We start from the raw sequence: 13,749 nt of genomic DNA on the forward strand, positions 1-13,749 counted from the left end.
CACACACACACACACACACACACACACAGACACACACACATACACCACGACCCTCGTTTCGATTCCCCCTCGATGTTAAAATATTTAGTCAAAACTTGACTAAATATAAAGAGTCACACAGTTCTCCATAATCTCACAAACTAACGGACACTGGAATCGCAGAATGTCGTCATTCACATGAAAACAGCAAGTCTGTAAGATGTCACCTTTGACTTGATAACAGCTGTATTACAGACAAATCCCAGTCTGTTTGTCACAAGAACTCACAGAGACACCACAACGCAGGCTGGTTCTATCAAAACTCTGTTGTAGCACTACAGATGTCCGTTTCATGAAAAGCATTCGCATTTTTTCAGGAACACCAATTAACAGTAGTGTAAGAAATTCATGTCCAACTGTTTCCAGACCCATTTACTGGAAAACGCACGGAGATTGTGTCACTTCACGAGTAAATAACCATAACATCACAAAATGTCTTCGAAGAATTGCAGTATCACGGAGTGCGTGCAATCAATGATAAAAGTAGTGCCACATGACTAGACTAGCAGATCCTTTTCAGTGATACGCAAGAATCGGAGAGTGTCTATTCAACAGCAACCATAAAATTCATCGAATATCGTATCTTCTGTTGTAGCATCACAGAATGTCTTCTGTCTCGGTCTTATATAGTATGTGTACAGCAATACTATTGTAAGGCCAAAAAAAAAAAATTGTCTGTTTAGGGTAACATGACCAAAAAAAGTAGGGTCGGTAGGTAGGTACTAGGGTTTTTTTTTTTTTTTTTTTTTTTTTTTTTTGTATGTGTAAATGCTATGTTGGCTGAACATTCACTTCTTATATTTGATGAATACATGTTTCAAAACTAACTTATAAATAAAACAGAGAGAAAGGGAGAGAAAGAAACGCCAAATGTCTCTTTTTAGCATTTTTACCTCTTTTTTTTTTTTTTTTTTTTTGAAATCAAAAAAAAGTTTTTGGGTCGGCGCCAAATCGATAGGGTCGGTCGGGTTACCCTAAACAGACAATTTTTTTTTTTTGGCCTAATAATAACTTTTGTGTAAATCAAACACAGGACTCACAAAACACCAAACATACTCCTTTGATGGTTACCACAGAAGTCTAGTAATCACATGTGGATTGTCTTCATCTACTGATAAAAAATGGAACCATGGGTTATTTCCATGGCAAATGACTCGGGAATAAGTAGCGGTGCTTTACAGAAACCGAAGCACGCAGGTTGCCTCCGGCACACACACAGTTCTGTCAAGACACACTGTCTTCAAAATGACGTTTATCTGCCGCCGTTTCAGTAGTAAATAATTAGAGAATTTGTAGTGGCTTTCAGCAAGATCTGAAACACGCTGGTAGTTAGTGGTTTTCACAAACTGTCTCCATTTCACTGGAACCGTGGGTTACTCCAGCGAGAAAGTGTAGGCTGTGTAGCTTTAGTTCCAACACAGGCAGGTAGTCGCTGATCAGCTGAAGTGAAGCCACATGATGTCCCTTGCCACAGGCACGCGGCTGAGTCTGAAAACACACAATCATTTCATCGTTTATGAATAATATGGACGCCTATTTTACTATACAATAGTCTTACCTACTTTTTACTGGTTGGTAAACTTGACATGAAATACAATCAACTCGGTTCAGTTTACAAGAACAATTTACTTATCTATAAAAATAAAAATAAATCATGGAAATGGAAAATACTGGGGAGGAAGATGTGAGACAAAGTATTCAAAACTGGAGTCTCCCCAAACATATGTTTACAATTTCAACGCACAGCAACATCGTCGAGCTTCGCTTAATACAAGAATATATCGACACATTCATTCTGATTTTTCCCCCAAACATCCAAAACAATATTTTCATTGAATTAATGCTGGTACTTACGTGGTCTTGGTGAGAGTGACTCCATAGCGACTGCCCGCTGCCTTCACATAGCACGTCGTGGCCAGTTTGCTCATCTGTAATAATAACATCGGGTTTTTTTTTAGCATTCTAACTCTTCAATCCGAGAGCAATCTTGAACTAGATAGCGAAGTTGGGACTAAAATGAACCAAGAATTTTATTTTTAACTGCCACTAAAAGACATGCATGGTTAAAACGAAAGGAACCATTCGATGAATAGTGTTAAAAAAGCCAACGGTCAGAATTTACTGCCGTGAAATCTATGTATAATCTCTAGTCTTGGTATACTGCGAGGCTAGTTAGTCAGAGACAATGACTGTGGACCGTCAATGATGCAAAAGGCAAAGCCTGCAAACCATTGCAATAAAACTTCTACCTGTTGAGTGTTCAGCGACTTCAGGACAGGAAAAAGATAGAAAAAAAATTACGAAAAGGTAACATCAAATTTAAAAAAAATATTAATAATAACGTCGATTCTAACCTGTTTCCTCTTCTTGGCAGCCATCTTGTAGAAGTGAGTGTGTTGAGGCTGGTGCAGGAAGTGGTCCAGACACAGCGCTAGCTCCGCCTCTGCACGTGGTATGCAGTCTGTGCCTCGCTCTGTCTGCAGGAAAAAAATAGCCTGCTTATTAGTGCACATTTAAACTAAAATCATAGCAAGCATGTACTCCCTACTTTCCCTTTTTGTAGTTAAAACCTTGAGAGAGAACAACATGAAATAGCTAGCAAGGCTCAGCAGGAATAGAAAATAAAAACGCATCTCTCTCTCTCTCTCTCTCTCTCTCTCTCTCTCTCTCTCTCTCTCTCTCTCTCTCTCTCTTTCCACGTAACTTTTATTTCGTGTACGTCTTTGTTTCTTTTCTGTACAAAAGATACATGCATACAAGCAAAAGAGAGATACATGCCTACAGGTAAAACGGTCTCTGGAACTCCTTCCCCCAACAGATAAGAAATGCAACTTCAGTGAAAATGTTTAAGAGACAGTAACGTTCACACATCATTCGTGAATGAAATGTCTTGTTCGATTGTTATTTTGTTGAACATTTTGTACTAGTGTTAACGGATGTGTAGCTAATTTGAGCAACTTAATTCTCAAAATGAAAGGTTTAACTATGTCAATGTAATTTTGTAATTTTTGAGTTCTCCTTATATAATTCCTTAAATGCACATCGTGTTGCAATCCATACAATGTATTTCTGTATCATATATGATTGAATTTTTATTTTTTTTATGTCCGTCTGTCTTTATGTGTTGTATAAAGGACAGGTTGGAAGAATAGGCTTTGCCTAAAACCTTTATCCTTTTGTAATAAAGTTCTGAGTCTGAGTCTCTCTCTCTCTCTCTCTCTCTCTCTCTCCCTCCCTCCCTCCCTCCCTCCCTCTCCCTCTCCCTCTCCCTCTCTCTCTCTCTCTCTCTCTATTATTTGAAATTGTCGCAATTGCCAATTTAATGATGTGCAAATTCTATCCAAAATTGCTCTTAACCAGTGATTTCATTTACCTGCAGTTGTGCGACAGTCTTATCAAGATCAGAGTCAGATAAAGTTGTCAGGCCAGCAGAGATGTGCAAGGTTCCAGCGGTCGACGGAGTAACGGATGTAGCATCAGAACGAGACTGATAAGGAGGAGCAGCTTGTCTGGAAACACTGGAAGGACTGCCGCTGACAACTGTTAAAGACATAACAGATACACTTATTTATGCCACACAATTTTCTCAATGTTTGGGTGGAGCCAGTTTTTAAATAATAAAAATCAACACAGGAGCTTGATTTCGAACTGGGATGAAGCGTTAAAAAAGACTGCGGAATCAAAACAACATGTCTTAATAAAAATAAAAACTTCTCCCAGATACACTATTGTCGAACGGTTTGTCTAAGACTACTTCTCCAAGGAACTCTTTTACCTGGAGGCATGTATCTTTTGTACAGAAAAGAAACAAAGACGTACAAGAAATAAAAGTTACGTGGAAAAAATTAAAGCATATTTACCTGAATTGTCTTCCCTGGCGGGGTGAGCGGGCAGGTAGCAGACGGTGTTGTTGGCAGACGACATGTTGGCGGAGACGTTGGCCCGGCCACAGCGCCGCAAGTTGTGCGTCAGTCGCTGCAGCAGGTTCCTACAGTGACGTTTCTTGGGGGGCAGTCTCCTCCTGCTGCTCTCAGGCTGACCAGTGCCGGACCCTCCGCTGCTGCCGGATGTCTGGGTGTCCGACGGCTGCTGTCTCTTGCTGCCTTTGTCTGCTGTAAGGTCGTCGGACGGGAGGGAAATGCTTGGTTGAGTGTGTGGCTTGTTTGCTGCTTTCTCTTTGGATGCATCTCTACGCGGGGTGACAGGAGTGGGGGGATGTGACTTCTTTCCTGGGGGTTGGCTGTACTTGGGAGAGGCAGTGAGTGGTTCCACTGCTGGAAGACTTTCCGCTTTACATCTTCGAAGACTTTCGTTCTTCGCCTTGAAGGAAGACATCGACTGGTTTTTCTTTTGTTTGCCCGATTTTCCTTCATCGCCACAGTCATAGTTGGACTCCGACCCGCAAGAAGATGCCGGGCTGGTAGTTTTTCGAGACTGGACCTGTTCTGCTGACGAGCCTCCAACCTCACCTCGGACTGGTTCTTCACCCACTGTGGACGGTATGATAATTTGCGAGATGTTCCTCAGCTCATGGTAGTTGTCCCACACAGTGGCTGTCCAGCACTGAGGCCGGTCAAAGGCAGGTTGCGTCAGTTTCAGTTTCATCTTCAGGTGTCTGGAGCTGACCCCAGGTTCCACCCGCGTGCTCTCTGCGGTAGTCTGCAAGGGGTGGGACTGGGAGAGGGAGCTCGTTGATCCCAGCCGGGTGCTCTCCGCCGCCGGTTGTCTGTGGTGCTGGGGGTTGAGGGTGGTGACGGAGAGGACTGTGTGGCCTTTCTCCGTGCTGGCCATGGTGAGAGATCCAGCCTGAATGTCTTCGTGGTCTGCTAGAGACGTGTCGCGCTTGGACGTACTGGGACAGAGGCTAGAAGTGGCGGTGGTAGTACTGTTGGTGTACTGATGAGACGACAGCTGGTAAGAGCCTGAAGTTTGCGTGTCTGTCGTCACGGGGGTGATGTAACTCTGGCTCACGGTGGTCACGGTAGGAATGACTGTCGGTGCGACAGCTTGGTCAAGGAATGAACATCCCTCTGGCTCGCTTCTTCTTGGTAACCTGACAACGGAGTGACTGGTACTGGATCTGTGTGCAGACAGTACTGTGGCTCGGTGTAGACTCACTGACGACAAGGATGAAGGAACCGGGGACTGACGCACGGCAACTGGTGAATGACGAGAAGGTGTGAACGATTTCTGCGAAGAAACTCCCATCTGACTGCTGGCACTTGGTGCCCTGAAGGGACCCGTGGAGGGAGATGACTGACGTGACGAAACTACTGGCAGACGTGACAAAACTACTGGCAGACGCGCACAATTGTCAGATGCATGCGTGTAAGACGGGTAGTGCGCTGACTGCATGGAACCTGGTCTAGGTTGAGGAATGGAGAATGTAGTAGACATCAGCTGTTTTTCCTTCTTGGTTTCACTGGTGAAAGACTCGGGTGGATACAGCAGCGTGCTTTCATCACTCCCACTTCTGCTGCTGCTGGTTTCATTCTTAACCTCCCCGTTCAGAGAATGAGTCTGTCTGATCTCAGCAACGTCGGATGAAGCAAGGGATTCCCGTGATGTACCGGATGATGCCGATTCACTGGCCTTCTGGGGGTTCTCTTCATCGGAGAGCTTGTGATGCAGTTCATGGCACAGAAGGTCGATCTCACGGTGCAGCAACTTGGTGTCATCAGACGGCTGGTAGTCAGAGAAAGGGGACACCATCAGGGAAGAGATTTTGGTCGGGAGGGCGCGGGTTTCCAGAGCAGCTTGTGTAGAATCTTTGCCTGGTGTGTGAACGACGTCTTCTGAGACATCAGGGCGCTGAAGACAAGGGCGTGAAGCTTCAGAGTGTTGAGTTGAATCTAAGGATAGATGTTCACTAGCAGAAATTGCACTGTTGGGTTCCACGACAGTAGAGTCGTGGATACTCTCCAGAAGCCAGTTGCAGAAACTCTTCCTGGCCCATCTGGGGTCTGTGGCTGTGGGTGCATCGTGTTGCTCACTCACACTCGAGAGGGAAATGCTACGCCGTGTCACACATGACACGGGAATCCTGCGTTGCGGACCGGAGTTTGACTGAAGTAGAGGGGAGTTGCTCGCCTCCATGGTTCTCTGCACATGTGGACTCGCGATGACTGTTTCTCTGGAAGAGTCTGAGGATTCGTCGAGGGAACAAGAGCAGTACAAGTACATACACTCATCGCTGCCTTCTGCTTCGGAGCAGTCTGCGCTGTTGTTTTCTGCCGCAGAAATGATCTTCAGAATCTTGCTCTTTTCACCAGCAGCCAGCAGCTCCAGTAAACAGGTTCTCAGTCTCTCGATGCAGGATCCATCGTGGAAAACGGACCGGTACGTGCTGAAACCTTGGATGTTGGTTCCAATGTCTGAGATGTCAATACTTATGTCCTGGTCATGCTGCTCTTCCTCGGAGAAAGATCCATGCGGTTCTCCATCCTTAGTTGCAGGAGCAGACTCAGCGGGTTCCTGTGGGGCTTCCGTGAGGGTTGCGGCGGGAACTTCATGAAGGTCACCATCAGCCATGGCACTGATCTCCACTGAAGACTGAGTGATGTCCTCATACTTGAGAGGTGTACGACACAGTATGTTGCTGTAATCCATGGCCCTGTGTCGAGGAATGGTGTTGGGCGAATCCGCTGCGAAATCCATAGTGCTGTCTAAAATTGCGAAAAGGGATAATTGATGGATCGTTTGTTCCCTTGTCACACAGCTGGTAGGAAGTAGAAGTATTCTCAGTGTTAACTGGTAGAATGTGATCTTAACGTACGACAATTGATGCAGGGTTGCGGAGAAAAAGAGCGAATGAATCCTCTCGGCCTTGGAAGTTGACCTTGACTGAGGGCAAACCGCAGGGCTATGCGACCTCACTGACCTTGGCCGTTGACCTTGACTGAGGCTACAGAGCTATGCGTAACACCAGTCGGCCTCGTTTGTGACCTTGCCTGAGGACGATTGTAGAGGAGGCGTTGTGGTTTCTGAAATAAAAGGAACAGTCATTGTATTTTGTGTATTATGATGTAATTCTCGCGCGTCAATCTTGTCGTTTTCCTTCTCACTTCGCAATAGGGTTCTTGTTTGCTGCTGGTCACAGAAGACGGAAATCAGAGGTAAAAAAATTGGCAGCTTTAAGCTTATTCAAATTTGGTTATTTATGTTCCATATACATCCTGGTGTGTAGGCAAAATATTCTGAAAAGTTCAAAGCAATCCTCCAGGTCATTCCTAAAATAAATAAAGCGCTCACAATTGACCGCTCATGCTCATGCTATTCAGTAGGAATAGCATAGCGCACAATACTTATACACAAGCTAGCTAAACAAACAACATGTTCTGGGTAGATAAATAATTCGACTTTCTTTTCGTACATAAAAGCTTCAAAGTTTTATTTGCTTCTAAAAAAAAGAGATCCTACTATAAGATCGATATGAAATCACCACCTCTTTCAGACAGATTGATTAAAGGTAACATACATCTCACCAATCACTCGTCAGTCAAGGTTGTCCCCTAACATCCGCGAGTGTACGCTATGTGGGTTGGAATCGTGTCGGGCAAAATTCATAACGTATCGTCCCAGCTGCAGTTCTTTTTCCCCACCAGCCCTACGCTTCCTTCAGAAGATGTAAAGTGCCATCAAGGCTGCCCACCACTTCCCCATTCACCCCATTCCCTCCCCTCCATACACATTATTGTCCTTCGGTGGCTAAGTGCACGCAAGGCTGTCACCAGACCGTGCCACCAATAGCTACCCCCTTACCCCCCCCCCCCTCCTCCCTCGGCTTCCACTCCATCACCCCACTCCCCCTCCCATCCTTTTATTATATTTAGTCAAGTTTTGACTAAATATTTTAACATCGAGGGGGAATCGAAACGAGGGTCGTGGTGTATGTGCGTGTGCGTGTGTGTCTGTGTGTCTGTGTGTGTGTGTGTGTGTGTGTGTGTAGAGCGATTCAGACTAAACTACTGGACCGATCTTTATGAAATTTGACATGAGAGTTCCTGGGTATGAAATCCCCGAACGTTTTTTTCATTTTTTTGATAAATGTCTTTGATGACGTCATATCCGGCTTTTCGTGAAAGTTGAGGCGGCACTGTCACGCCCTCATTTTTCAACCAAATTGGTTCAAATTTTGGTCAAGTAATCTTCGACGAAGCCCGGACTTCGGTATTGCATTTCAGCTTGGTGGCTTAAAAATTAATTAATGACTTTGGTCATTAAAAATCTGAAAATTGTAAAAAAAAATAAAAATTTATAAAACGATCCAAATTTACGTTTATCTTATTCTCCATCATTTGCTGATTCCAAAAACATATAAATATGTTATATTCGGATTAAAAACAAGCTCTGAAAATTAAATATATAAATATTATTATCAAAATTAAATTGTCGAAATCAATTTAAAAACACTTTCATCTTATTCCTTGTCAGTTCCTGATTCCAAAATCATATAGATATGATATGTTTGGATTAAAAACACGCTCAGAAAGTTAAAACAAAGAGAGGTACAGAAAAGCGTGCTATCCTTCTTAGCGCAACTACTACCCCGCTCTTCTTGTCAATTTCACTGCCTTTGCCATGAGCGGTGGACTGACGATGCTACGAGTATACGGTCTTGCTGAAAAATGGCATTGCGTTCAGTTTCATTCTGTGAGTTCGACAGCTACTTGACTAAATATTGTATTTTCGCCTTACGCGACTTGTTCTTCTTCGCGGACTTCAAGATGACACCTGTGCTGTACTGCCCTGAGTGGATAGGGAAAAAGCAGTAGTTGAGCAATGTATTACATAGGCCGTAGCTCGAGAACCGCCAAATCAGTTACGGAGGCTGAAGGCTCGAGAATAATTCACAGATAAAGAAATGTTTTGAAAGTCAAATGCAAACAACTGCTTTGTTTGTTTTTTTTCTTTACAAAAATGTGTATAGATATGAGTTTTAGGCTTCAAACATCTCGGCGAGAGGAATACATGAGCGACTGACCTAGGCGAGAGATGCAGTTCACTGGATAAAGTTATTCGATCCGTCATAAACGACAAAAATTAATTCTTAGTTCCCATTGTCATGCTTCATGCGCTACTTTGGAATTAGATTATCTGTGATTCTGCCTGTTTAGTTCGCAGACGCATTCAATGATGAGGGCCCCAAAGGGGGGGGGGAGTATCATCACGATCACGGGAAGGGAAATTTTAGCTTTCACGATCACAGTTACATGTACCTTGATTTTTGTTTTCACGATCACGAACACCAGTGGCAAATCACGGTCACGGTAAAAGTTGCATGTACAGAAAGCACGTGTCAAAGTAAACACAACCACACAGTAATTTTCTCCTCTGGATCTATTGTTTATTCAACACAAAGTGAGAACTGTTGCACTTTTTTGTTATTATTTTTTTAATTCTCTTTCTTACACACATAGAAATACATATCATGATTTGTAATCAGTAACAAGAATGTTGTTTTCATTGTTTTCTCTCTCTCTCTCTCTCTCTCTCTCTCTCTCTCTCTCTCTCTCTCTCTCTCTCTCCACTCACACATTCAACTCACACACCCTCACTCACACACATGAATATATACTTGCACAATTTCACATTTCCAGAGCTAAAGCTTGTAAACCCTTTTTCTCAAAAACTATTGGGTGGATCATAGATATCCCTGATCCCGTCAATACACATCTATGGGTGGATTGAAATTTTAAGTACATGTAGGCCTTTGTGTGATGGGTTCTTTATTTTCAACTTTGCCATACAATTTGAGGTACACCATCGCCTGGTTTCATGGCCTTGAAAAGGAATGCTACAGACCCAAAATGGTTTTACCTGAAAGAAGCGCGCAGTGCCACTGAGTCTGCAAAGCAGGCGAGCCAACTAGGGGGGTCCGGGGGCATGCCCCCCCGGAATTTTTTTCAAAAAACGGTTAAAATCTGTGCAATCTGGTGCATTCTGGGCATCATTTTCAGGGCTGTAATAGTGTTGTGATCTTGTTAAAAATCCCATTTTAGCCTCCCCCCACCACCATTCAACACACCTCCAAACTGGTGAAAACAACACTACTGTGCGCTGACTTCATTGAGACCGGCGCCCGGTCGCGTTGCGCAATATTCACATGGATTGTTTTTGCGGAAATTTTTCAACTTCACCGGAATAAATTTGACTTTACCGGATTTTGGAAACGGTTTTATCGGATTTCCGACAATTACCGGAAAAGTAGCATGCCTAACAAAATCCCCAACGAACATGACTTTGATCGTCTTTGATCGTCTCCCCGCCATTGTTTCTGAATTTAACCCATTGTTGATATTAAAGTTTACAGGCGCTAAAATAAATCCAAGCTTAATGCAAAGAAGCGACAATTAGAATCTATGCCAAGCGTGTCCACGTTGCTGGGATGAAAAACACATTTCTAGTTTCGGTTTTGGCTACACGCAGACTCGATCTCGAACCAGTCGAGGTCACACTGAGCGAGTGACAGCCGGACGTGGCAATGTCGCCAATGTCAATGATCTCACTCAAACTCAAAAATCGTGAACAAATTTCAAGATCTTTGCCTACATTCAGAACAGTCATAGTGCAACATAGATGATATTTCGTCTTCGGAAAGACCGACCCGTAGCCTGACCTTTCCACCAAGGAAGGCGGCACTGATTCTCGCCGCCTGCTTTGGTCTGGCTTGAATCCACAAAATATAACAGAAGTTCGATGACAGTACCGCTGCACACCATTTTTGATCTTCGAATTCGAATTTGACTGAATGCACTCAAAACTTTTGCACGAAGCCCTTCCATTGGATGAAGTTTGGCAGACTTTTGCAATGTGCATTCTGATTGGATCCCTTTTTGTGTGTGATTGGTTCTCTTAAAAGGAAGCAATCATATTTCTGAATGTGTTGTTGCTTCCCCTTCAATCGGGATTGGCTCCTTCACGAATAGAGGATCATATAGTGATACAGTTGTGAAAAATGTACGTTGAAAATAAAATGCTTTGCAATAATGCCCATCACGATCACGAAAACAAATGACGATCACGATCACGAGATTTGATTTTTTTGTCATCACGGATCACGGGCAAAGTCCCATCACGATCACAGAAATGGAAATTTCGGCAATCACGGTCACAGAAAGGTCAAAAAACGCCAATCACGATCACGATTTTAAACCCTTTGGGGCCCTCAATGATGGCTTGTCGTTATTGCCTTCGGAATATCAAGGTCAAAAATTCAAAGCCGACCGAAAACATTTCTGCAAAAAAGTTTTTTATGATAACAATCTCAGTTTCTATCATCCCCCAACGACAGATGTACTTGTCATTTGTTTTGTTAGCTACGTTGAGAAGGAAGATGTGGCCGGAGCCGACCCCCATCCAGGATAAGCTGTACGGCACGGCGGCGTCCCTGCAGATGACCACTACATTTCTCAATTGGACTGGTCTCCACGTGTAGCGGCAACAAGAAGAAGAAGTTAGCTACGTGATCACATGATTTGTTTCGTAACACTGAAGATGTTGTTCAGTAGACAGTTAGAATGCAGTGCTAATGCATTGTAATTAGTTATTAAGAAATTCTGGAGCAGTCCGGAAAGATAACAACAACAAACAAGTCGCGTAAGGCGAAAATACAACATTTAGTCAAGTAGCTGTCGAACTCACAGAATGAAACTGAACGCAATGCAACGCAGCAAGACCGTATACTCGTAGCATCGTCAGTCCACCGCTCACGGCAAAGGCAGTGAAATTAACAAGAAGAGCGGGGTAGTACTTGCGCTGAGAAGGATAGCACGCTTTACTGTACCTCTCTTCGTTTTAACTTTCTGAGCGTGTTTTTAATCCAAACATATCATATCTATATGTTTTTGGAATCAGGAACCGACAAGGAATAAGATGAAAGTGTTTTTAAATTGATTTCGAAAATTTAATTTTCATATTAATTTTTATATATTTAATTTTCAGAGCTTGTTTTTAATCCAAATATAACATATTTATATGTTTTTGGAATCAGCAAATGATGGAGCATAAGATGAATGTACATTTGGATCGTTTTATTACAATTTTCAGTTTTTTAATGACCAAAGTCATTAAGTAATTTTTAAGCCACCCAGCTGAAATGCAATACCGAAGTCCGGGCTTCGTCGAAGATTACTTGACCAAAATTTCAACCAATTTGGTTGAAATATGAGGGCGTGACAGTGCCGCCTCAACTTTCACGAAAAGCCGGATATGACGTCATCAAAGACATTTATCAAAAAAATGAAAAAAACATTCGGGGATTTCATACCCAGGAACTCTCATGTCAAATTTCATAAAGATCGGTCCAGTAGTTTAGTCTGAATCGCTCTACACACAGACAGACACACACACACACACACACGCACGCACATACACCACGACCCTCGTCTCGATTCCCCCCTCTACGTTAAAACATTTAGTCAAAACTTGACTAAATGTAAAAACAAGTCGCGTAAGGCGAAATAACAACATTTAGTCAAGCTGTCGAACTCACAGAACGAAACTGAACGCACTGCATTTTTTCACCAAGACCGCATACTCGTTGTTTTGTCAGTCCACCGCTCGTGGCAAAGGCAGTGAGGGACATGAGAGTTCCTGGGTATGAAATCCCCATACGTTTTTTTCATTTTTTTGATAAATGTCTTTGATGACGTCATATCCGGCTTTTCGTGAAAGTTGAGGCGGCACTGTCACGCCCTCATTTTTCAACCAAATTGGTCCAGTAGTTTAGTCTGAATCGCTCACAGACAGACAGACACAGACACACATAGCCTATACACCACGACCCTCGTCTCGATTCCCCCTTGACTGAATCTTGACTAAATGTAAAAAGAGTCACATGAACATAAATGAGTCGTGATTTCGCATGCTTTTAGGGGTGACATCGGCAACTTGACAGACTGAATTTTCAGAGACTATATAGTTACGTCCAGCATGAAATTGACACCGTTTACCCCGGTTTACAGGTTTACCCGGCGAAAACAAGTATGCTCATAAAAACACCGGCAGTCATCAAAAAAAAAATACAGTAAGACTAACCTTTTGAAGAATTACAGTTGCAGAAACTCTTCGCTGTTCATGTTGTCACGGCAAAGTCAGTTCCTCAATGACACTTTGATGAACGTCGCGGCCTGACACTACCAGATTCACAAAGGAGCGACATAAAAACAAAAGTCACTTTTCACAAACACGAATCTGCCTTGTTTCACTGTCTGTAGTCCATAATCCGGAGACGATGTGAAACAAAAATATTAAACACACACTTTGCCAGCACTTCGCACTCTGTAGAACGAACAGCAATTGAACAGTTCAACTCGACAAAACTTGAAGGTGTTAAAAAGAGTTCCATGAAGTCAATCAACACTGCACACAAATTGAACTTGGAACACGAGGAAAGCTGGGTGAAGACTGAACAACAGCTGCTGTCAGACACTGCAACAGAAGTGAGAAGACAACTGCATCCAGACCATTATTATCAGAACTTCATGGTTGCTCAACGTCACGTGACTCTACCTAAATCACGCCTCTTCTTATCATTGATTGGTTGGTGCGTTGTCGCCCCTTGCCATTCGCTACCCTACAATCCCACGTGCTGTCCCAACGTGCACTGTCACGTGACAATCGAAACCCCGCCTCGCCTTACTGCTGATTGGTAGTTTGAAGTATGCGTTTGCCACTGGCCGAGATAATAACACTTCCAAGCTCAACTCC

The 13,749-nt window shown here is 43.3% G+C and overlaps 1 protein-coding gene across 1 annotated transcript; it reads right to left on the reverse strand.

Annotated features, from left to right (window-relative positions):
* Window positions 1–688: 688 nt before the first annotated feature.
* On the reverse strand, window positions 689–6,696 carry LOC138952679 (serine-rich adhesin for platelets-like). Its single transcript, XM_070324377.1, has 5 exons — window positions 3,900–6,696; window positions 3,413–3,579; window positions 2,394–2,516; window positions 1,894–1,967; window positions 689–1,527 (listed from the first exon to the last, which is right to left on the reverse strand). Exons 1-5 carry the CDS (start codon window positions 6,694–6,696, stop codon window positions 1,476–1,478), a joined length of 3,213 nt encoding a protein of 1,070 aa, XP_070180478.1. The 3' UTR covers window positions 689–1,475.
* Between the last annotated feature and the right edge of the window lie 7,053 nt (window positions 6,697–13,749).

This window comes from Littorina saxatilis, linkage group LG17 (assembly GCF_037325665.1).
Source record: "Littorina saxatilis isolate snail1 linkage group LG17, US_GU_Lsax_2.0, whole genome shotgun sequence".
Taxonomy (NCBI): domain Eukaryota; kingdom Metazoa; phylum Mollusca; class Gastropoda; order Littorinimorpha; family Littorinidae; genus Littorina; species Littorina saxatilis.

What these genes read in the sequence shown, in the direction of transcription:
- LOC138952679 (XM_070324377.1), bottom strand. Translation starts at nt 6,696, where the DNA reads ATGGATTTCGCAGCGGATTCGCCCAACACCATTCCTCGACACAGGGCC. An exon ending in CGCCAGGGAAGACAATTCAG is followed by an intron (nt 3,580 to 3,899) that starts GTAAATATGCTT and finishes TGTCTTTAACAG; the next exon opens with TTGTCAGCGGCAGTCCTTCC. An exon ending in CTGCCAAGAAGAGGAAACAG is followed by an intron (nt 1,968 to 2,393) that starts GTTAGAATCGAC and finishes TTATTATTACAG; the next exon opens with ATGAGCAAACTGGCCACGAC.